The 19,169-nt window shown below is 36.5% G+C and overlaps 1 protein-coding gene across 2 annotated transcripts; it reads left to right on the forward strand.

Moving 5' to 3' along the window:
* Positions 1-6: 6 nt before the first annotated feature.
* Positions 7-2,368, forward strand: LOC112455293 (protein FAM192A). Of its 2 annotated transcripts, none has more exons than XM_025017104.1 (5): positions 7-244; positions 403-501; positions 1,101-1,320; positions 1,424-1,491; positions 1,579-2,368. In XM_025017104.1, the coding sequence occupies exons 1-5, from the start codon at positions 46-48 to the stop codon at positions 1,935-1,937; spliced, it is 945 nt and encodes a 314-aa protein (XP_024872872.1). In that variant the 5' UTR covers positions 7-45; the 3' UTR covers positions 1,938-2,368. The 2 variants fall into 2 exon arrangements, with proteins under 2 accessions (XP_024872872.1, XP_024872873.1); XM_025017105.1 differs by having other exon boundaries at positions 1,427-1,491.
* The last annotated feature ends 16,801 nt before the right edge of the window (positions 2,369-19,169 follow it).

Below are 19,169 nucleotides of genomic sequence, written 5' to 3' on the forward strand. Positions count from 1 at the left end.
AAGCGACGAGTTTATAATTCTGTCAACGAAGTGCAGCGATCGCGTATGTCCTCGTTGAGTTTCTCTGGGCGGACTGAAAAACATCAAAAAACATTTGCAAGCGTTGTAGGTTGTTCTTCGCAAGTACGATATTTACAAGCAGCGAAAATGAGCTCGGGCTTTATATCGGAAGCCGAAATCGCCGAAGTACGGCAAAGGCGACAAGAGGAATGGGACCGTGTACGGAGCGCTGATCAGCCCATAGGTTAGGTTTAACGTTCCGTATTTTCTACATATTATACAACGTACAATTGACGGTTATACATATCGTACCGCGAATATACATATATTAAAGTAAATTCCATCGATTCCGAGTGTTTGGGAATGGTCGATAAATATTTCGTCTTGTCTAACGATTTACAGAGGCTCCGGAGGAACCTTACGATCCTAGATCCTTGTACGAGAGATTACAGGAACAGAAAAATAAAAGGGACATAGAATATGAAGAAGCTCACAAACTGAGTAAGTGCAAAAGTGAAATTAATTTTGCTCGAATCACCACCAATCTGTGACGAGTTGAACATTACGTATACATTTGGCACCTAATATATAGCGCATTGATTTATTATTTTAACTCTCTGAGTGGCAACCAGGTCATTTGTGTCTTTCTCGAATTTTTTTCTCTTTCGAACTGCTCGAAAAAATCTCCAAAAATTACCGAAACTTTAACCCTTCCACTTAAAAACTACATAGCTGTTGTGTTAACAATAAATTGCTAAGTATTTTATTTTTAATGATTTTTAAACAAAGAAACGAGCGCTTCTTAGAATGGACACAAATGTCCCTGGTTGCTACTCGGAGGGTTAATATTGAAGATCACAAATTATTGAGTTACAGTAATCGCTCTTTGCTCTTTACTAATTTATGTCTACGGCAGTTTTTAGTATTTGCTAATGATTTAAAATGATCGAAAGTTATCTTGACATTACAGAAATGTCTGAATACTTTTTTAATTCCAATTTTTAATACATTTTTAATACTCTAAAATGTATTATTAAAATTTAAAATTTTTCTGAAAAATACATCTTGATATACATACATACATATGTATATTTTTTTAGAAAATATGATTAAGGGATTAGATGACGATGAAGTAGAGTTTTTGGACTTGGTTGATAGAAAAAAGATGGAAGAAGAACGTAAAAAAAATCTTGAAGAAGAGAAAGAAATGCGTGATTTTAAAGCCGCAGTTGCTTCTCTTCAAGAACAGAAATTAAATGAAAAGTTAAAACAAGAATTGAAGAACCCGCCTGTCAGCAGTAAAAATACTGCTTGTGGAAGGTACTGTTTATATTGAATAAAATTTAAATCTAGTGATGAATTTTTTAATAATTTAATAATCTAATAATGATAAATATTATTCGACTTTAATTATTTTTTTCAGTAGCCGCACTTCGCAGTTAAAGTTGCCCGCAGGCGTCGTCTTGAAACGACCTGACAAACAAAAACAAGGTAAAGTTTTTAAAATAAAAATCGATGAAAAAGTTCTAGAGGTACTCTAAATAATATGTAAATTATGCTAATGTCTTGTTTATGCAGGAGAAGCACTTACAGGAATAAAAAGAAAATTATCTCCATCCGAAGATGACATCGATACCAGCAAAAAGAAAGAACTACATACGTCTGGTATGTCTGTGGCGGATACCTCTCTTTCTAGTCCCGAGTCGAATAAACAAAACGATAAGACTATACCAAATCAAGTAAATGTCAGTAACGAACATAGCGGACTCAAATGTATCGGCATATTACCTGGTCTCGGAACGTATGATAACTCCAGTGACAGTGATTGTAGCTCCGACACAGATCAAGAAACCGAACCAAATCCTTGCGTATACGACATGTTGGGTCGAAAAAGAAAATCGTTGAAAGAGGAATTAGCCAATAAAGAAAAAAGCTGAATGATATGTGTAAATATACATATAACATACGTATATATACATGCCTGTATGAATGTATGTATGTATGAATGACGGGATAACATTTGTGAATATAGGAGAAGAGAAATTTATTGTACCGCAATTTATTACGTTCGAAACATATTACATTATTATTTGGATATATATATTCCTTCCATTACATCTAGCGAGAACATCCCCGCCTAATCTTAATCTATTTGTTATACAAGTTTTAGAATTTGGTCGTTAGTTTCATAATCAGTTTGAACATTTCATGTGTGTCGATCTTAATAGTCATTGATTATTTATTTTTTCATAATTTTAAATTTTATAATGTATATATGATCCAATTGTGGCGCAATAGAGAGATTGGTGTAAAATGTATTGTAATATTCGATTCACCAATCAAATAAATAATTATGAAAATAAGAATATATGTTTTTTATGCTTTTCCTCGTTGTCTCTGACACTAACATTTACTAAATATTTTGAATTTTGTATTTTGAGTATTTCTATGATTTTATTTATTTTATTTATTTATTTATTTTTTTTAATATTTCGAAAATTACTTTTACGTAGGTGAAAGTCGCACTATATAACGCATTATTTCATTCTGTAATTACCCACGCCGATTATTTTAATATTTATTGAAATAATTTTTAAATATTAGATAATTACTGTAAAGTTGGCAGTGTTGGCACTACAACGGCGCGACACTGGTTACTTTGTGAATCGTAATATGACACTCTTAATAAATCGTGAACCGTGATCAATCGCGAAACGAGCCGCGAGCCGCGACGATCGTGCAGAATCGCCAAGTGCTCCGTATTCCTCGAGATAATTATCGTTCGAAGTGATCGCGTGCGAAAGTTTCGCGAAAGTTAATTGCGAATATGTCGTACAGCATCGGACGTTCCTCGTAATCGCGGATATTCGCTCTGTTACGGCGATGGCGGGATCGTCAATCCGGTGTTGCGCGGCACATCGCTGACACCGGACCATCGTTTGAAATCCGTTTCGCGCCGCGCATCTCGCTGAAGCGCATCGAAAACGCAACGCTCGTACGATCATTGCAGCATTGCCAGGTATGTGCATATTTTTTCGGTCCTGCAATTAGCCGCGCCAATTATCATTTTAATATTTATCGAAATAACTTGAATATTAGACGTTAGATAGTTGTTGAAGTTGACGCTACATATATATATTTACGAGTAACTGGTTACTTTGTGAATCGTAATCACATTTTAAGGAGTACGCGCATGTTTTTTCGTTTTTGTAATTAACTCCTGCAGTCCCGCATCTCTTACTCTTTTCCCGATAATTCGCTATTTCGACCACATTTCCAACATTTATTTAAATATTTCTCGAACATTATCTGTTAAACAGCTACTGCGTGGAGATGGCGCTGCGTCATCGGCGATATCGTTGCTCCGAGATTCATGAAAAAGCTCCATAATAAATCTGAAATTATGGTCGATTACGAGACGCGTCGCGACGATCGCGGAATCGCATTCGAATCGCTCCGTCGCAAGTGAATAGGTATCGCGCGTGAACTCACGATCTCTCGTAAAGCATTGATGGACGCTGGGTCGCAATCGTGCGAATGTAATCGCCGTTGCATCGACTCCGGTATCAGCGATCCGATCGGCGCGCATGAAGTCCATTGAAGTTCTCTTCGCGTGCCGGCGTGCCTCTGCTCGGAACGTCACACCATTTTCTCGCTGAAACTGAATATCGGAAATGCGACGGTTGCGCGATCGTTGCCAGGTATTTATACTACATATATTTCTCCGTTTATTTCTTCTTTTTCTATTTAAGATCTGACTATGAATACCGGCCATTGTATACCTAATTCGCTGTTTCGGCCTCATGTGATATTTGCTGAAACATTTAATTTGATCAATTACATTTCTTATTTCTACGTTGAGTAGCGTACCGCGTGAAGTTTGCGCCGCGCGCGACGGCGGCGGCGCTCGGTCGTCGATACTTAATTCGAGAATCGCAAGCATCTTTTCGACAGCGACTCGAACCGCGGACGGTTACGGCGTTCGTGACGATAATTAATTTACGCGGGGGTATCGCGTTTGAATCGCTCCGTGTCTCTCCGTGATCGTTGCTGTCGTATTAGAATAAATCTCGCGCGTTAATAATTACTTGATCCGTTCACTCGTTATCGAGATCTCAATATCTTGAGTACTCGCAACCCGTCGCGTCGCGTAAAAGAGTCACTTTGCGGTCTCGCTTCGCGTGTACTTGGCGCGAGACACTACCGTGTCTCTTGATCACGAGAGAAGTGGCGCATAAGTCGTATATTTGTGATAATTGTCGTATCAAACGTACGTAGCGCGTAGACATTACGCGATTATTGTATGATACGAATATGATATGATCGTGATTGTAGTAAATGGCGGTTAACTTGCAGGTATGCCTCCGGGAGAGCTATTGGGAATCGCAGTTTGAAGCCGCGTTTTCTCGTCCGAGTGCAACGAAAGGGACATCTGGACGTATGCAGGATCGTCGTCATGTATGTACATATATTTCTGTTTTTATCACCGTCGTTCGCCTCTCGACGATATTATTTTTTACATTCCTGTTATCAGAAATAATATTTTATGGTAATTTTACATCTGAATAAATAAGTAGCACTTGATAAATCTTTATATCGGAAATTAATATTTGAGAACGTATTTCGAAAAAATACTAATATATATATGGAGGGGTAAGAAGTGTAAGAACACAGTGAGGGGGGGGGGGGGGTAAGTTAAAATTTTTAAAATATTTTCTCGTATGCATATAGATGCAATCCGTACAATATATCAATTGCATCTGTGCACACGAGAAAATATTTAAAAAAAATTTGACTTACACCACTATGGTTTTTACCCCTCCATATAATAAAGTATTTTTATAACAAAATATTTAATAAAAACGATGTAAGATATAAGTAAGAAAGTGATATATTTCGAAAAAATATTAATATTAATAAGTAATAATATATATTAAAATTAAAAATATTTATATTATTACTTTCTCGAAATACATCACTTTCTTACTTATATCCTTATATGTTACATTGTTTTTGTTAAATGTATCGTGACCGTTCTCATCTATAGAGTGTTGAATTCATATTTCGTAAGAAACCGAAACTCAAGTCGATACATGACCATTGTTGTGACGTTACCTACGTCCGGATATATCAAAATTCTTTCCTCGTTATCCTCGGCATGCTACTATCGATTTTACGAAATTTTATCTGGAACTACGGTTAAACTGGTAAATCACAAATTTTCCCGATAGATAACACGCTGTGTACATGATTTCCCGTGTCGAGTTTTTTTCCTATCACTTGCGTCTTAACTGTCCTCATTTCTAAAGCGTAATTTGCCAAAACCGCCTTTTTAACGAGTTCCGATTAGGAAGGCATTCATCTATATTTCTTAAGATAGATGTTGAGAATATATTTTTATTTTTCTCACGTGCACTATATAATCTATGTATTATTGGACATTTCTACAAAAAAAATTAATAACAAAATCATCAACATTATTTAAAATAATCTTTTATCCCTCAAGCAAGTCAAATTCAGGCTATTACTTCATTACATATAGGCAAACATATTCTTTAATTTTCTTTTATTTATTTTTATCCTCTCATTTGGCGCCCCGCGTCTTCGCTTCCCCGCGGATTTTCTCTGAAATCTGTATGCTTCGTTTACATTCTATTTAGCGTGTCTATTCTCGACCGAGGATCGTAAATCATCGGCCGCGAAAGAGAAATTTCATTACGAAGCGATTATACACCCATTTATCGAAATTTTTCTATTGTTTTACGCGCATTTTCACGATCGCTCCCTTAACTTCGACCACTTCGACTATCAACATCGCTATTTCGTGGATATACATGCTTAAGCATCAATGATCGTACATACAAACGAGCGCAAACGAGCGTTTGAGCGATATAGAATAGCCAGAATTGTCATTAAGCCCCGTGGATGGTTTCCCATTGGGACCCGTGGGATTTCCCCGGCTGCGTATCACACTCACGCAATACCTTACTACGTATACGTGTGTGCGCGTGTGTAAGTGTATTTTACCCCCGATTCCCCCGATTCTTATATCGATCCGACAGATCTGATATCATCCAGCGTTATCCCTTGGGCTCTCACTCATCTGCCGACAAAAGAGCATCTGTGCGAACCGATCCGTAATGCTCCTGCAACCTGTTCACAAGTAGCTTGCCCTACGCACAGCATGAATTCATTATCAGTCTAGTATAAACATATTGCCTGTATACGGATGGGGTGCTGTCAGTCAACAGAGCCGCGTTTCTGGTCCGAGTCATTTCTGTACATACATCGTAACTGCGATCCTTTGTCGCGTGCATTAAATTCGTGCGATTCGCATCTCTCTTTTTAGTCTTTTTACCTTGGGGAAAAAATAAGATTGAAAGACGTCAATAGATGCCATTCCATTAGACACGAAATCGCAATACGTGATATATATTCCCTGCTACATTTTATTTTGATCCTAACGTGACCTTTTTGGAAAAAATAAAATCATTAATATTTTATTTACTGCTTTTTCATTAAAACGCGTACACATGCGAAAGAGAAATATTTTTAGTCTTTTCAAATTAATACGATTTCTGTGTAATTCTGATAATGGGAGAGTCAATTCCCAAAGACAAAAGATTTTCATATTTTATCGATGATATAACAATGTTTTACAATGGACGATATAAGCGTTTTATATCAACGGACCTAACAATGTAACAATCAGAAATCGAATGCGTTGATGTTATATAGTTCAAAATTTGACAAAGTATCGAGATTATTGTTGCAACTTGTTAACATTGCTACGCGAAGACGCAGGATTTTTATGATTTAGGCTTATTGTTAAATACGCATACACACACACACACACACATCTTTGCTCGCGTTTATATGTACACGTTAGTACGCGTGTGTGGTCAATCCCGAACCTGGCTGTGTATGCAGGACTGCGGTGGCAGGTGACGGCGTGTTGTGAGCTGCATAATGAATAATGCGAAAGCCGAACCACAAGCCGTTCCTGTCCTTCCACTTGGCTGACTGAATGACAGCCAGTCTAGGAAAAACCACTGATTGGCTGTACATACCCCCAGCTCTCGTGCTTGTCACATCCTGTGTGTGTCTACCTGCGATCGAAATCAAGCTGCACGACGAGACTTGATTTTCGTATTTCTGGGACACGCTATCGGCAAATTCACGATGGATTTCGCGAAGCGTCGCCGACGCTCGTAAGGCGAGACGATGGCGAATATCAAAAATAACATTGGCATTTCTGAGACACCAAAATTTCATTACATTTATTATTTCGATGATAAGAGGAGAGATTAAACACGTTTTATTATAGTGCAATGACTCGTCGCGAGATGCTTTGTTTTTTTTAAAAAGAAACTGCGAATAGTACGTTAAACAAATTTCTAAAAGTGTGTCAACTTCTGTGTCATTATTGATCATAAATGAAAACTGTAAAGTAACTTGTAAGAAGCAAAAAATTAACTTTATAAAGTTTATTTCTTTTTTAAATTGTCATAATAAGTCTAACAAATTTCCAATCTCCAATCTCCAAACAAAACGCCAATTAGTATTTTTAGTACACGCCGTAATTTTTTTTTTCTTCTAAATATATCAGTAAGTTCCACAAAATCTATTGTAAATTTGTAAAATGGCATATTTCGAAAATACGAATATCCGGTTGTGTCGTGCAACTTGATTTTAATCTCAGACAAATCTACATAGAATATAAATACTTCTTTTTCTTCTTTTACAAAACCTTATTTCCTTGAAAATTGAAAAATTAATTATACCTTTTTACGCTATATTACCTTTTTTGTAAGAGATTTTAAAGATCTTTCTTGACAAGATTAAAAACCAAATTTTGTAAATTTGTACGTTAACAGAACTATTTAATGCGATATGAGATCTTCCAAACTTTCCGTACTAGAACAATAATCAAAATATTTGAAACATTACCTTACAAGTATCATAAAATATCAATAGTATTATAATAATGTCAAAAATAAAAAAAATTTGCTTAATTTCGATACGCATCAAATAGTCTTTTTATTAAAACAATTAACTTTTTGGAATTTTTTTGATTATTGATTGTGGTCATTTTTAGTACAATTCTTTTACGTTAATAGATGGCAATTTACAAATATAAAAATAGATAACATAAACAGTTAACGTTAATGTAATACAAACATATGTTAAACAAGAAGAGCTATTTCAATTGTGGCTGTTACCAAATTTTACGATATATTAATTTTATAAATATCGCGAGACAAATTTCAAAGATAGATAGATCTCTGCGCACTTTTGCAGCTGTCTAGCTGAAAATTAAGATAATGCAAGCAGATCAGCCAGAAAACGTTGTGATCGATAAAAATGTAAATTAGAGTTACGAAAATTCTCATGGACAGTATATTTTTATAGATTTAAATATTAGAAATTTTATCGATCGTCGGATGATAAACATAATAAATAGATAGTGATAATTCTGAATCACTTTTCAAATTCAAACTATTGGACTGATTGTTTACACATTATTGCATATTGTAAAGAGAAATTATACTATTAAAGATGAACCAAAACGTATCAGATAGTTAATCGTTTTAATGACAAAATTATTCGTGCATCAACGGTTCGTTTCAGTTCGTTAGCCTTATTTGTATTCACGTCAATGTCTAAATATTTAAAAAATTCTTATGTGTATATAAATCTTATTTATACACTGAAAAGAATTCGCGTTAATAAATAAAAGAATGCTTGTGAATAAACAATATTTTATTACAAATTATCGAACTGTTTGCAAAATGCCATTTTTGTTATTACGCGTAATAAATAATACTGTTGAATGATAATATTATTCATTGCATGTAAAGGCAATTTTCGGTATTAATTTTAGGCCGATTTAAGAAGGGTATGAAAGTGCTAGGATTTTACGAGCTGATCCCACTCGATCTGGTACTCGAAGCACATTTCTAGTGGGAACGGACAGGGGATAGACTACCCTTTGATTACATTTAAAGTAGTTTTTAATACTCAGCGCTTAGTCGCGATTATGAGGAACATTTGGTGTGCGTTAGCACTTTCATGATTTTAGTCTTCGAGGAAAGTTTACTCTTATTTCCAAATATCTGTTTCTTTGTTAGTAGAAAGAAATATTTTAACTTGTCAATTACGTTACGAGAAACTTTGTAGTACTTAATGGAAAAGAATTACGTCGGTGAAAAGATGCAGAAAAATATATACTACAATAATATATAATTACGAAGATTATAACTTATTCAATAAAAATATTATATATTTCTAAATAAATTTATATCTTATCGTAAGTAATATATATTATAATATACTCACAAAGAAATTAATAGTAATTAAAAAAGATTTTGTTTACATAATTTTGAGTCTACGTTTTAAATTTAAATTAATATTAATCAGAGTACAACATTGACGATAAGGAATTAAATATTAAAGCAAGAAAGAAACTTGCTGATTACAAACTAAAAAATCAATGCATTAAAGACTAATACGAACCGGACGTAGGATAGCGGTGCAAATGAGAAAACGAAAGAAATTTCAGTACTCCAAAGGCAGTAGTAAAAAAGGTAGAAAAAAGCAATTAAATATTTACGATTCGACGCTACAGTGAATTTAGTGTAATATTTCTCTCTCTCTCTCTCTCTCTCTCTCTTTCTCTCTCTCTCTCTCTATCTTTCGTTTCATTTGTTAATTATCATAAGACAAGACCAATAATGATCTCACAAAGTCAAATGCGATTTTCGATATCTGCTTGTCTCCGTATATACAATAGATAAAAGTGCTTTTCCGGAAAGCTCTCACGCTTTTCTTCTTTTGGATCTGCATACCATCGTGCTTTTCGTTTCCTAGAACACTCCTTGCACGCAAATTGGGGTCAACGTGAATACTTAATGCGAAACTGTGGTCGAGCAGGAGTCAAGGTGCAGTGATGGGAGGTAGAGAGGAAAAGGCCGTTTGCCGTTCGCCTGGCGTGCCAACTTAGTTAGGCTGTCTAATCAAACGACTTCACACGGTACATCAGCGATGATGTATGCAAAACGGTTTGCCTCGTTTGCAAGAATTACTTAAAATCATTGATCTCGCACGATTACAAGATATTCCGCAATCATTTTCGACATTCGTGTTCTGGAATTGCCGCGTTTGAAGTCCTTATACAATTACTAAATGGCGATCTTTGACATTTAGAACTGTGATAAAATAGAAAGACGGATAACTGTGTTATAAATTATAAGATTATAACACGAAAACTAAATTGATTATATTCTTTGACGCTTACATCCTTTGTCGATTTTAGTATCGCTTATTAATGAAAACGTCCGATCATTATTCAACATATAACTTTTTCAAGATTTCACTTTAAATATTTTTGTAACTATAACTTTTCGAATTTTAGATGTGTCGTACAATTAATTTAAGGTAATACATTTACTCACAATTACGTGACGTTTAAAGTTGTTGAAAATTTTATACACAACCGATGGTAAATGATTAAAAAACGGTTTCGACAAACATGTGAACAGACAAAGTTATAGATAGAAAGACAGACGATTCCAAACTTTGTCAAGTAGGTCAACTAGATGAAGCAAATTTGAACAATTCTATACTACTTCTCGCGATAAAATATATTATACGCAGATCTGAGGGAGTTTATTCTGCGTATATCATATATGGGAAATGTGGTTTTGAAACAGAATATCAAGAGAGATGGAATTACTCACATAATATTATAGATACTCCTGAATAAGTTATCTTAAAGAAGATAAAGCTTCTTTTTTAGTTTAGTCAACGTCTTTATCGAATTATAAATAAGCCAACTTATCTTTTGCCAGACCATACAATATTATGAGGTCTTTATTAATATTTATTTTAGGATAGCGAATATGGAAATAGATGTACTTTGGATTCTAGCCTTCCATGAAGATTTCGTTGCAACATTCTCGTTACATTAAAAATGTAATATCTTTCTTCGTAACTTATATTTTTCTCGGCTTTAACCACCTCATCCCGAAATTCGTAATACTAAATTAACAAACCAGTTTTAAAAATTCTATTTTCACTAATATTTAACGAGTTAAGTAGTTTTATAATAGAGCAAATGAAAGCAATAAATTATCACGGTTTTAATATTCTTCTATTTGATTTTCGCACTTTTCACGTAGTTTGCGTAAGAGAAGAAAACGTTTCATTTTCGATATCTACCTATGCGAAAAGAATTACTCCAATTAAAAATATCATAATACTTATAACTTAATTAAATTAATTTTGACATTGAAAGTAAAGGAATTTTCAAAAATTGCGCTAATAAGGAATTATACATATAAATTTTCCTTTTTCTTTTTTTAATTTTGACTAATTACCTAAAAATACATTTCAGTACAAACATTTACTATTATTCTCTATTTAAAAGATTCCGAGATTAGCAATTAATTATTCAGTTATCCGGAAAAATTTGACGACGCGTCATGTCGCACAGTCGAGCTCGCGCCGGTCATTGCGAAACGACACATTGCCAGTGTAATTGTGAAGGAAAGATGACGCTTATCCTCTAATACAACATTCCGGCCATCCTCGCCATCGTGGTCACTGCAGTCGCATTAGTTAGGACTAACAACGCTGGCGGACAATCAAAAGCTGATGGGCCATGATTCGCTATGATAATGAACCATGAATATCGCATGAGGCGAGCGAGCTGGGGACGCCAACTCCTCGCTTCGCTCGCTAGGCTCCATACCCGTAGCCAATGGTCGGGGTTAAAGGGAACTGAGGTGGGAATATGAAGGGATGGGCAGAGAGTCGAGGCCATCGATGCGCGGTAATGCCTCTGTTGACGCTCGGATTAAAGTCCTTTTCGACACACGCAGGATGTCACTTCCTGTGTGTGTCGTGAAAGTATCATTACCGGTAATAATTTCCCGTGTATAAATAAAAATCTGTTTGACGCGGCGATGGGGAACAGGATTCTATATGGACGGTTACGATTGCAAAAGAGGTTACCAAATTGCATTTCAATTGCAGTTATTGATCAGAAAGACAGGCGGAAAAGTTATCGTACCGGTTGAAATAAAATTGGAATAACACAATGTAGCATGTACGCGTATAGAAAGATATTTTCGTAAAGCTCCAAGTTACATTAATTTATAACACGCGCAGCATCCTAATTATTTCGATTAGGATCGCTCGACGTATGCTGTTCCGATCGCGAGATATATCTGAAAGCTCTTTGAGACCACAAATCCAAGGGACAAACGTTTCTGATTTACGACGTCGAGCCTCGGTTTCCGCTCGTTCATTATTGATCGTTCGTTTATGTTCACCCCGATGCCGGACAAGTTCGAGATATACTTGCGGCCACAAACGGACGAAAAATTGAAGACCGCGCGCGAAAGGAGGGCGGGCGTTAAATAAAATAACGCGCGGCTACGGGAGAAGAAGTAAAGGAGGAGAAAAATAAGGGTCAGGAAAGGACCTATAGGTATAGAGAGAGAGAAAGAGAGAGAGCGAGCGAGGAAATAAAGACGGGAATACGTTTACATGTACACGTTTTTACGGAGTTAGCCGTGTGGGCATAAGTGCGTATCTATTTACGAGATAGAAAGAAAGAGAAACGCTACAGGCGCGGAAACGACATTCGGAAGAAACCGCGTTTACAGCGAGTGGTTAGAAACTTGACCGTGCAAGTCGAAGTACTCGTTTGATGGCAAAGCGCGGTGGCATGTCTGGCGGTGGATTATCATTACGTTGACATATATAAGGTGGTCATTAACGTCTAAGATCATTAATCACTGAGACATAACAAGACAGCTTAGATAAGAGATCTTAATGCAATACGGCATCACAGGCAAAACGGGATAGTTCATCAAAATTCAAAATTGTTATTATTGCGGTCCATATTTTTATTGCAAATTTGTCTTTACTCATCTATAATCTTTTTTTAAAAAGTTTTCTGCACGTTACGTTTCCAAATTTCTATTTATGTAACAATTTCTTTGATTTCGGATACAGCATATACAAACAATTTTTATGCGCCGATATTTACAATTTTATTTGTTATTCTTTTTTTTACTTATTCTTTCTCTTTAAAAAAAAAATTTCTTCGAGATCTTGACTTACTCAACGTTTTGTATTAATTTTTTTGAATAATATTTACTTCTTTCGTACTTAAAAATACGAAAAGTATAAAAATGTATATTTTTAAAGAATATATCACCCAGATTTAATAAAAATAAACATATTTATTTAGTAAAGATTTTTACTGTTGAATTTTGTAATTTTAACGTGTTGACTGTGATAACGGATGCCATTGCCTGCTACGATATTCAACGTTATTAAGCCGTCGATTGCCGCGTCAAAATTGCTATATGTATTACAACGCGCCATTAATTTATTATCCTGCAAATGTCAATCAGTACTTTTAAATATCATTTACTTTTTGATAATTGTTTCTTCATTTGATAATATATCAATAAACACAAGAAGATTAATTATATATGAAAGTTAAAGTTTTTGTGCAATTGTCGTAATATATAAATTTTTTTACGTATACCAACAGGAAAACTGGGCTACGATATATCTCAGTCAATCTGTTTTGATTAATACTTAATACCTTTTAATTATTTATATTAGCAAGAATTTAAACTGCTCGTCATTGATGAGAAGGATATAATCGTTGATAAAAAGTAACAGAGATAGAAACGCGCTTGAGATTTCTGATATTTTACTCTTTGAAAAATATAGGACCCTTTGAGGGTGAGGTCAGATGTACGAGGGTACCATCCGATTTCTTCTACTCCAAAATATAATATAAATATATCTTTCGGTATCGTGTGATCCAAGCTAATAACGAGACAAGCGTTACACCATACCAAACGTCGGGAGGAGAGTTGGAGAGTACGGGAGCGATCGCGCGGTGGGGTCACCGCGGTGAGGGTCGGCGCAGGAGAAAAAGGGGAAAGAAGCAGTGGCGGCCGCGGAATATGCGTGCACGCGAAAGCCTTCGGCTTTCGCGTGCGCGCGCTTTATAAGCACCGTGCCACTGTTTCAGCCGCCGTTTCGGAGTAGCGCGAAGCCGAATGACTGAGCGAGGGTGCGGGCCCGCGTGGCCCGCATTGGCTGTTGAATTATATATGAATGGAGCGTAAGGGCTGTTGCCTAGCAACCGCATACACCGCGTTAAGACAAAATGGAGAAGCACGCAGCATCCGTACACCGGTTATCTCTCTCGTGCGCGTCGCTCTCCCTCGCACCTCCCTCTCTCCCTCTTTCTTCATCTCTTTTTCTCTCTGTCCTTGGGTCCAGCTTCTTTTCTCTCTTTCTCGTACGTTCGCGATCTCAGAGGTTTCGGCTGCGGTAGGTCGATGGATTATCGGATTATCGAATCGATGCTAAAGCATTGATTCGCGAATGATTATTGATTGCATTCTCAAATCAGAGATTGAATAATGGGTACATTAAGTTGCTGCAAAAGTTTGTCATTTTTTTATTAAGTTCTGTCGTAAGTAGGATTACCGATTTGAGCTTTAAAGATTAAAAAACTCCTTTTTAAATTGAAAAAAATATAACATTAGAGTCAACGGTGATAATTTTTCGATTAATGAAAATTATTTTAAAACCATGTAATTTTGTTTTAAATTTATTTGGCAAATACACCAAATCTCTTTTACATCAATCATAATTTTAAGAGTTTAGACTACAGAAAATTATATCTTTGATTATACCAACGTAATACAATTAATTAGATATATTTTCTTGTGATAGTATCGAAAATTGAATTTATCAATATTAATTTCTATTTTTTTCTACGTTGACTATAAATTTTTTATAACAATTTTGAAAATGGTATAAAAGAGAGAAAGAGAAATATAATTTTGTGAATAAATACAATTTGCGCAACTTTGATCGAGTTTTCTAACTATATTGGTTATACCGAACATAATTTTGGTAGAAGAATAATTTAATCTTATGGGAGAATATAAGCACATATTTTTTCGTCACAGGAATACTCACAATGCACCGGTCTTTCGCTATATTAACGCACATTGCGCGGTCTTTTTTGCTTCCGCTATTTCTGCTGTTTTACGTGCGTGAGTATTAAGCTGATAAGTAGACGTATATTTGACGGGAGCAATGCGCCTCCATTAGCAAGCACTACGCCGATCTCTCCCCTCAGCCCTCTCCTCCCTACACTCCACCCCGACCATTATATCTGAAGTTCCTATATAGCGTAGGATGAGCCAGGTACCATTATTATGCCGAAAGTGTGCATTATTCGCCGCTCTTTTCTTCGACATATACTTTACCACTTTGAAGGTTTTACATTCCCGATCATTTCGTAAAGTCAGATTTGCTAAGAGATTTTTTCAGACATAGATCTATTTACCTCCATAAAATAAAGAAATTGTCACTTACCGATATGATGCGCAGCAGTGGAATGACTATGTTGAAATTACATTTAACTATAAAACAGAAATATATGTAAATTATAGTAATGCCTAGAATAATAATTAATATCTAGAAAGATAAATTATTGTGTCTGCACATTATATTATATATAAATGATTAATTCTTTGCATCGGACAAAATGAAAAATAATTTACTTATATTCTATAATTGTTCCGCACTGTCGCTCCCAGACTTCTTTCTTTTCTTAAGTTCATTCGTTGCACTTATAATGGTCGCGAAAACATAACTATATAATTACAATCGCGTGTACTAATCACCAGAGTAGAACAATCGCATGGCATTTTACACGGCACTTTCGACGCTAATCGCACGTGACACGCACTTTACCACTGTACATTGAGAATCCTATTGAAATACGATCACGAAAATAAAGCGGAAAAAACTATATGATTCGCTCGATATTCGCGAATTAAACAAAATCTCAAATAAAAATTCTATTCAAAATTCTATTCAAGAATTCAATAAAAAATTCCAAAAAATTGCAAATAATGTGCAAAAACGCCTATATTTATATTAATTCGTAAATATATTGAGACATTACTCAACTTAAAAACGTTTCGTACACTCAAATATTTAATTTTAATATTTCAAAAATATATTCTTGTATCATATCTCAAGACAGGATTCGGAAGCTGAGTTTTCTGGAGCAGAAAAACGTAACTATAAATAGAGGAGTCTTAAACGCATGGCAGATCACTGTCGACAAAGTTACGCTCTTCTTCTTCGGGAGAGACATTTTCTCTTACTTTCTCTCCTCCGTAATCCATTTGATCTGATCTTCTCGCAACCTTTTTCACCCACCGGCTCACATCACAGATCAGCGCTACTTCTTGGTGACACATATCAGAGTAGCCGGGAGTCCCATACGGCTACGCCAAGCCGATCATCTCAAATTACAAAGAGTATTGGAAACGGATTTATTTCAGCGCCCTTTTCTATTCTATTATGGACTTAATAGTGTATTATGTAAGATGCAAGGACGTTTTCTTGATGCGGTCGTCTTTGAACTAAATCCAAAATACTTTTCTCATCGACAAAATATATGCTTACTTATCAATAAGATAGGTATATTTCTCGAAAGTTCTAGTTCTCTACAGATATTACATTTTAAAAGCGTAGTATCTGTTATTTATAATATACGTAGTATCTGTTATTTATAATATACGTTATCGGAAGGACAAATTTACGTTAAAAATTATGTAATATGTAGACATATATCGATAATGGAACGCGCAATTACGCGGGAGTATCTATTACAAGAGAGAACATCCGCCGTGCAGTCAGATTAAAAGGGTAATAATCAAATATGGTACACTTAATTCTACTGTATCCCCACATAATTCCACGGAAAATACATTTCTCCCCCAATCTGAAGACCCTATCCGGGCTGTTAAATATAATCTGGTACCGCGTTTGTTACTTCTTACTCTTCCATCTCCTCCTCGCAATATTCGGAGTTCCCAGTTTCCTCGCGTAGGCTTTGTAGGCGCAGAACAAGGGGTTAACCTCCTACATTATTCAGCCGTTCATTATATATGAATAAATTTTCGAGTAATGCCGAGATAAAGCTGCCAAGTTTTAGGTACCTGCCCCGCTTGAATATTTAGGAGACACTGTCACGCAGTACCGTTATGCTCGGTCTTCTTCTTAACTCTCACAGATTCGTATATGAAGCGTTCTTTACCGATATGCATTTACCGATACCGCTTATTACGCTTTTGGAAATATTATCAATTTATGTACGCATATGCTTCGATAACTTTTCGCCTTGATATATTTTTATTTTATCACTTCATTGACTTTTAAGATAATTGAATAAGAAAATTGTTTGGTTCTTCTTATAAAGATTTCTTTTTATAAATCGGCGATATATTTAACCTACGTTTCTAAACTTTCCAACGGCACTGTACGTACTTAAAGCGAAGGATCTCGCTGCATCCAAGCACGAGGCACGACGCGGAGAATGCGGCGCGCGATGAGACAGAGAAAGAGAAGGGTAGTCGATAATCATTACTATACCGACTAATTTAACGCGATAACGGGACGGCAGACGGGGTCAATAGGAATTTGCCGTGTTCCGTCGTCGACGGAAATCAAAGCGGGGCACTTAATGTGCGCGCATAGGGACGACAGCGGGTGGTAGGTGGAGCGACAAGAACCAGTCTGGAAGAACCGCGCAAATCGAGGGGCGGCGGAGGCAAAGGAGACAAGTAGAAGTCGAAAGGGATCCACGGGAACTCGAAGGGGGACAGGCAACGGAAAAGACGGGCGGATAGATGGGTAGGCCAGCCAGCCCAGGAGGACTTGAGGAGGACGGAAGTGGAAAAAGAATCATGGTTGCGAGTCCTGCGACCAACGGAGCACCAGTCGACTATATTCGACGTACACTGACATCGAAAAGAGTACACGGACCAGGCCAGGTTGGTGCTGTCGCGAGCCAAGTTCCAGAGACCGAGCAACGTAGCTTTCCTTCTTCTAATGTCACGTCACTACCTAGAAAAGAAATGCATTAATCTTTTAAGAGTATCGGCTGCCTGGTCCGCGCAGTAATTCCCTGGGTAAACCGACGTTGCTTCGTTTGACCATTCCTACGAAGGTTTATATACGTAATCCGCGAGTATCCACGAGTCGCGACGAGTTGGTTTTATTTTGACACGTAGTCGCAAAATTTTCAATTTCGTCACTTCAATTGTACTCATTAAAGATCCATAAGAGTTCGAAATAAAGAACGGTCTTCTCTTCAGTCGTCTAAATTTTATCCGTGCGAAGATTCGAGGCAGTAAACTTTTAAGATACCCTTATTTGTGTAATAATTATTATGACCAATGAATTAGGCGCGCTAGTTTTGAATATTAAAGTCATTTTACTAATCATCTAAATAAAAAAAAGCGTTTAATCGTTTATTCTGTCACACGAAGATATCGATAACCTGCGATGTCGAGTAGCTTTTGACATTCGACCTCACTGAAATGAAACTTGCCATATCGATCAGAATATTGTAAGCCAGTGGTCCTATTGATTGCAATTTTTCTAACAATAACATAGGGAAATACTGAAGTTAGGCATCCATATCATCGGTCAAAAAATGTGTGTGAGGAGGGAGAGAAAGAGAGAGAAAGAGAGAGAAAGAGAGAGAGAGAGAGAGAGGCAGAGGGAAAGAGAAAACGTGTTAATGAGATGACAGCAGAAGATTCGAGGGAGAGGAGCGATTTGAAGTGGTTAGAAAAAAACACAAGAGGGTTGAGAGACCTGATGAAGGGCGCAGGATGAGTTTTTGCATTATACGGAGATTATCAACCTGTTCAGTCTCATCCCACACTATTGAAGCGAGAGAGGAAGGAGACAGAGATAAATAGAAAGAATAAGAGACACAAAGAGAGAGAAGGAACGAGGTAGGATATGATGGCACATAGACATCGAGGGAAACGCATGTGGTGAAAGTAGGGTGGATCGAGAGGGTCGCCGAGAAAAAGACAGACAGAGAGAGAAAGAGATAGGGAGAGGGAAAGGGGTTCTCGCTCCGAGTCGGGGGTCGAATAAGGTATACGAGCACGTACACATTGCACATCCTCTTGGGACGCGGCCGCTCTTTATGCTCGATATAATACCGCTCTCTCAAAACATGCATACTTCTCCCGTTCTCCGGGTCTCTTAACGTGTGCGTTGCCCGGCGCGACGTCGCGACGCGA

The sequence above is a fragment of the Temnothorax curvispinosus genome, unplaced genomic scaffold (assembly GCF_003070985.1).
Source record: "Temnothorax curvispinosus isolate PA1 unplaced genomic scaffold, ASM307098v1 QBEX01005987.1, whole genome shotgun sequence".
Classification (NCBI taxonomy): Eukaryota; Metazoa; Arthropoda; class Insecta; order Hymenoptera; family Formicidae; genus Temnothorax; species Temnothorax curvispinosus.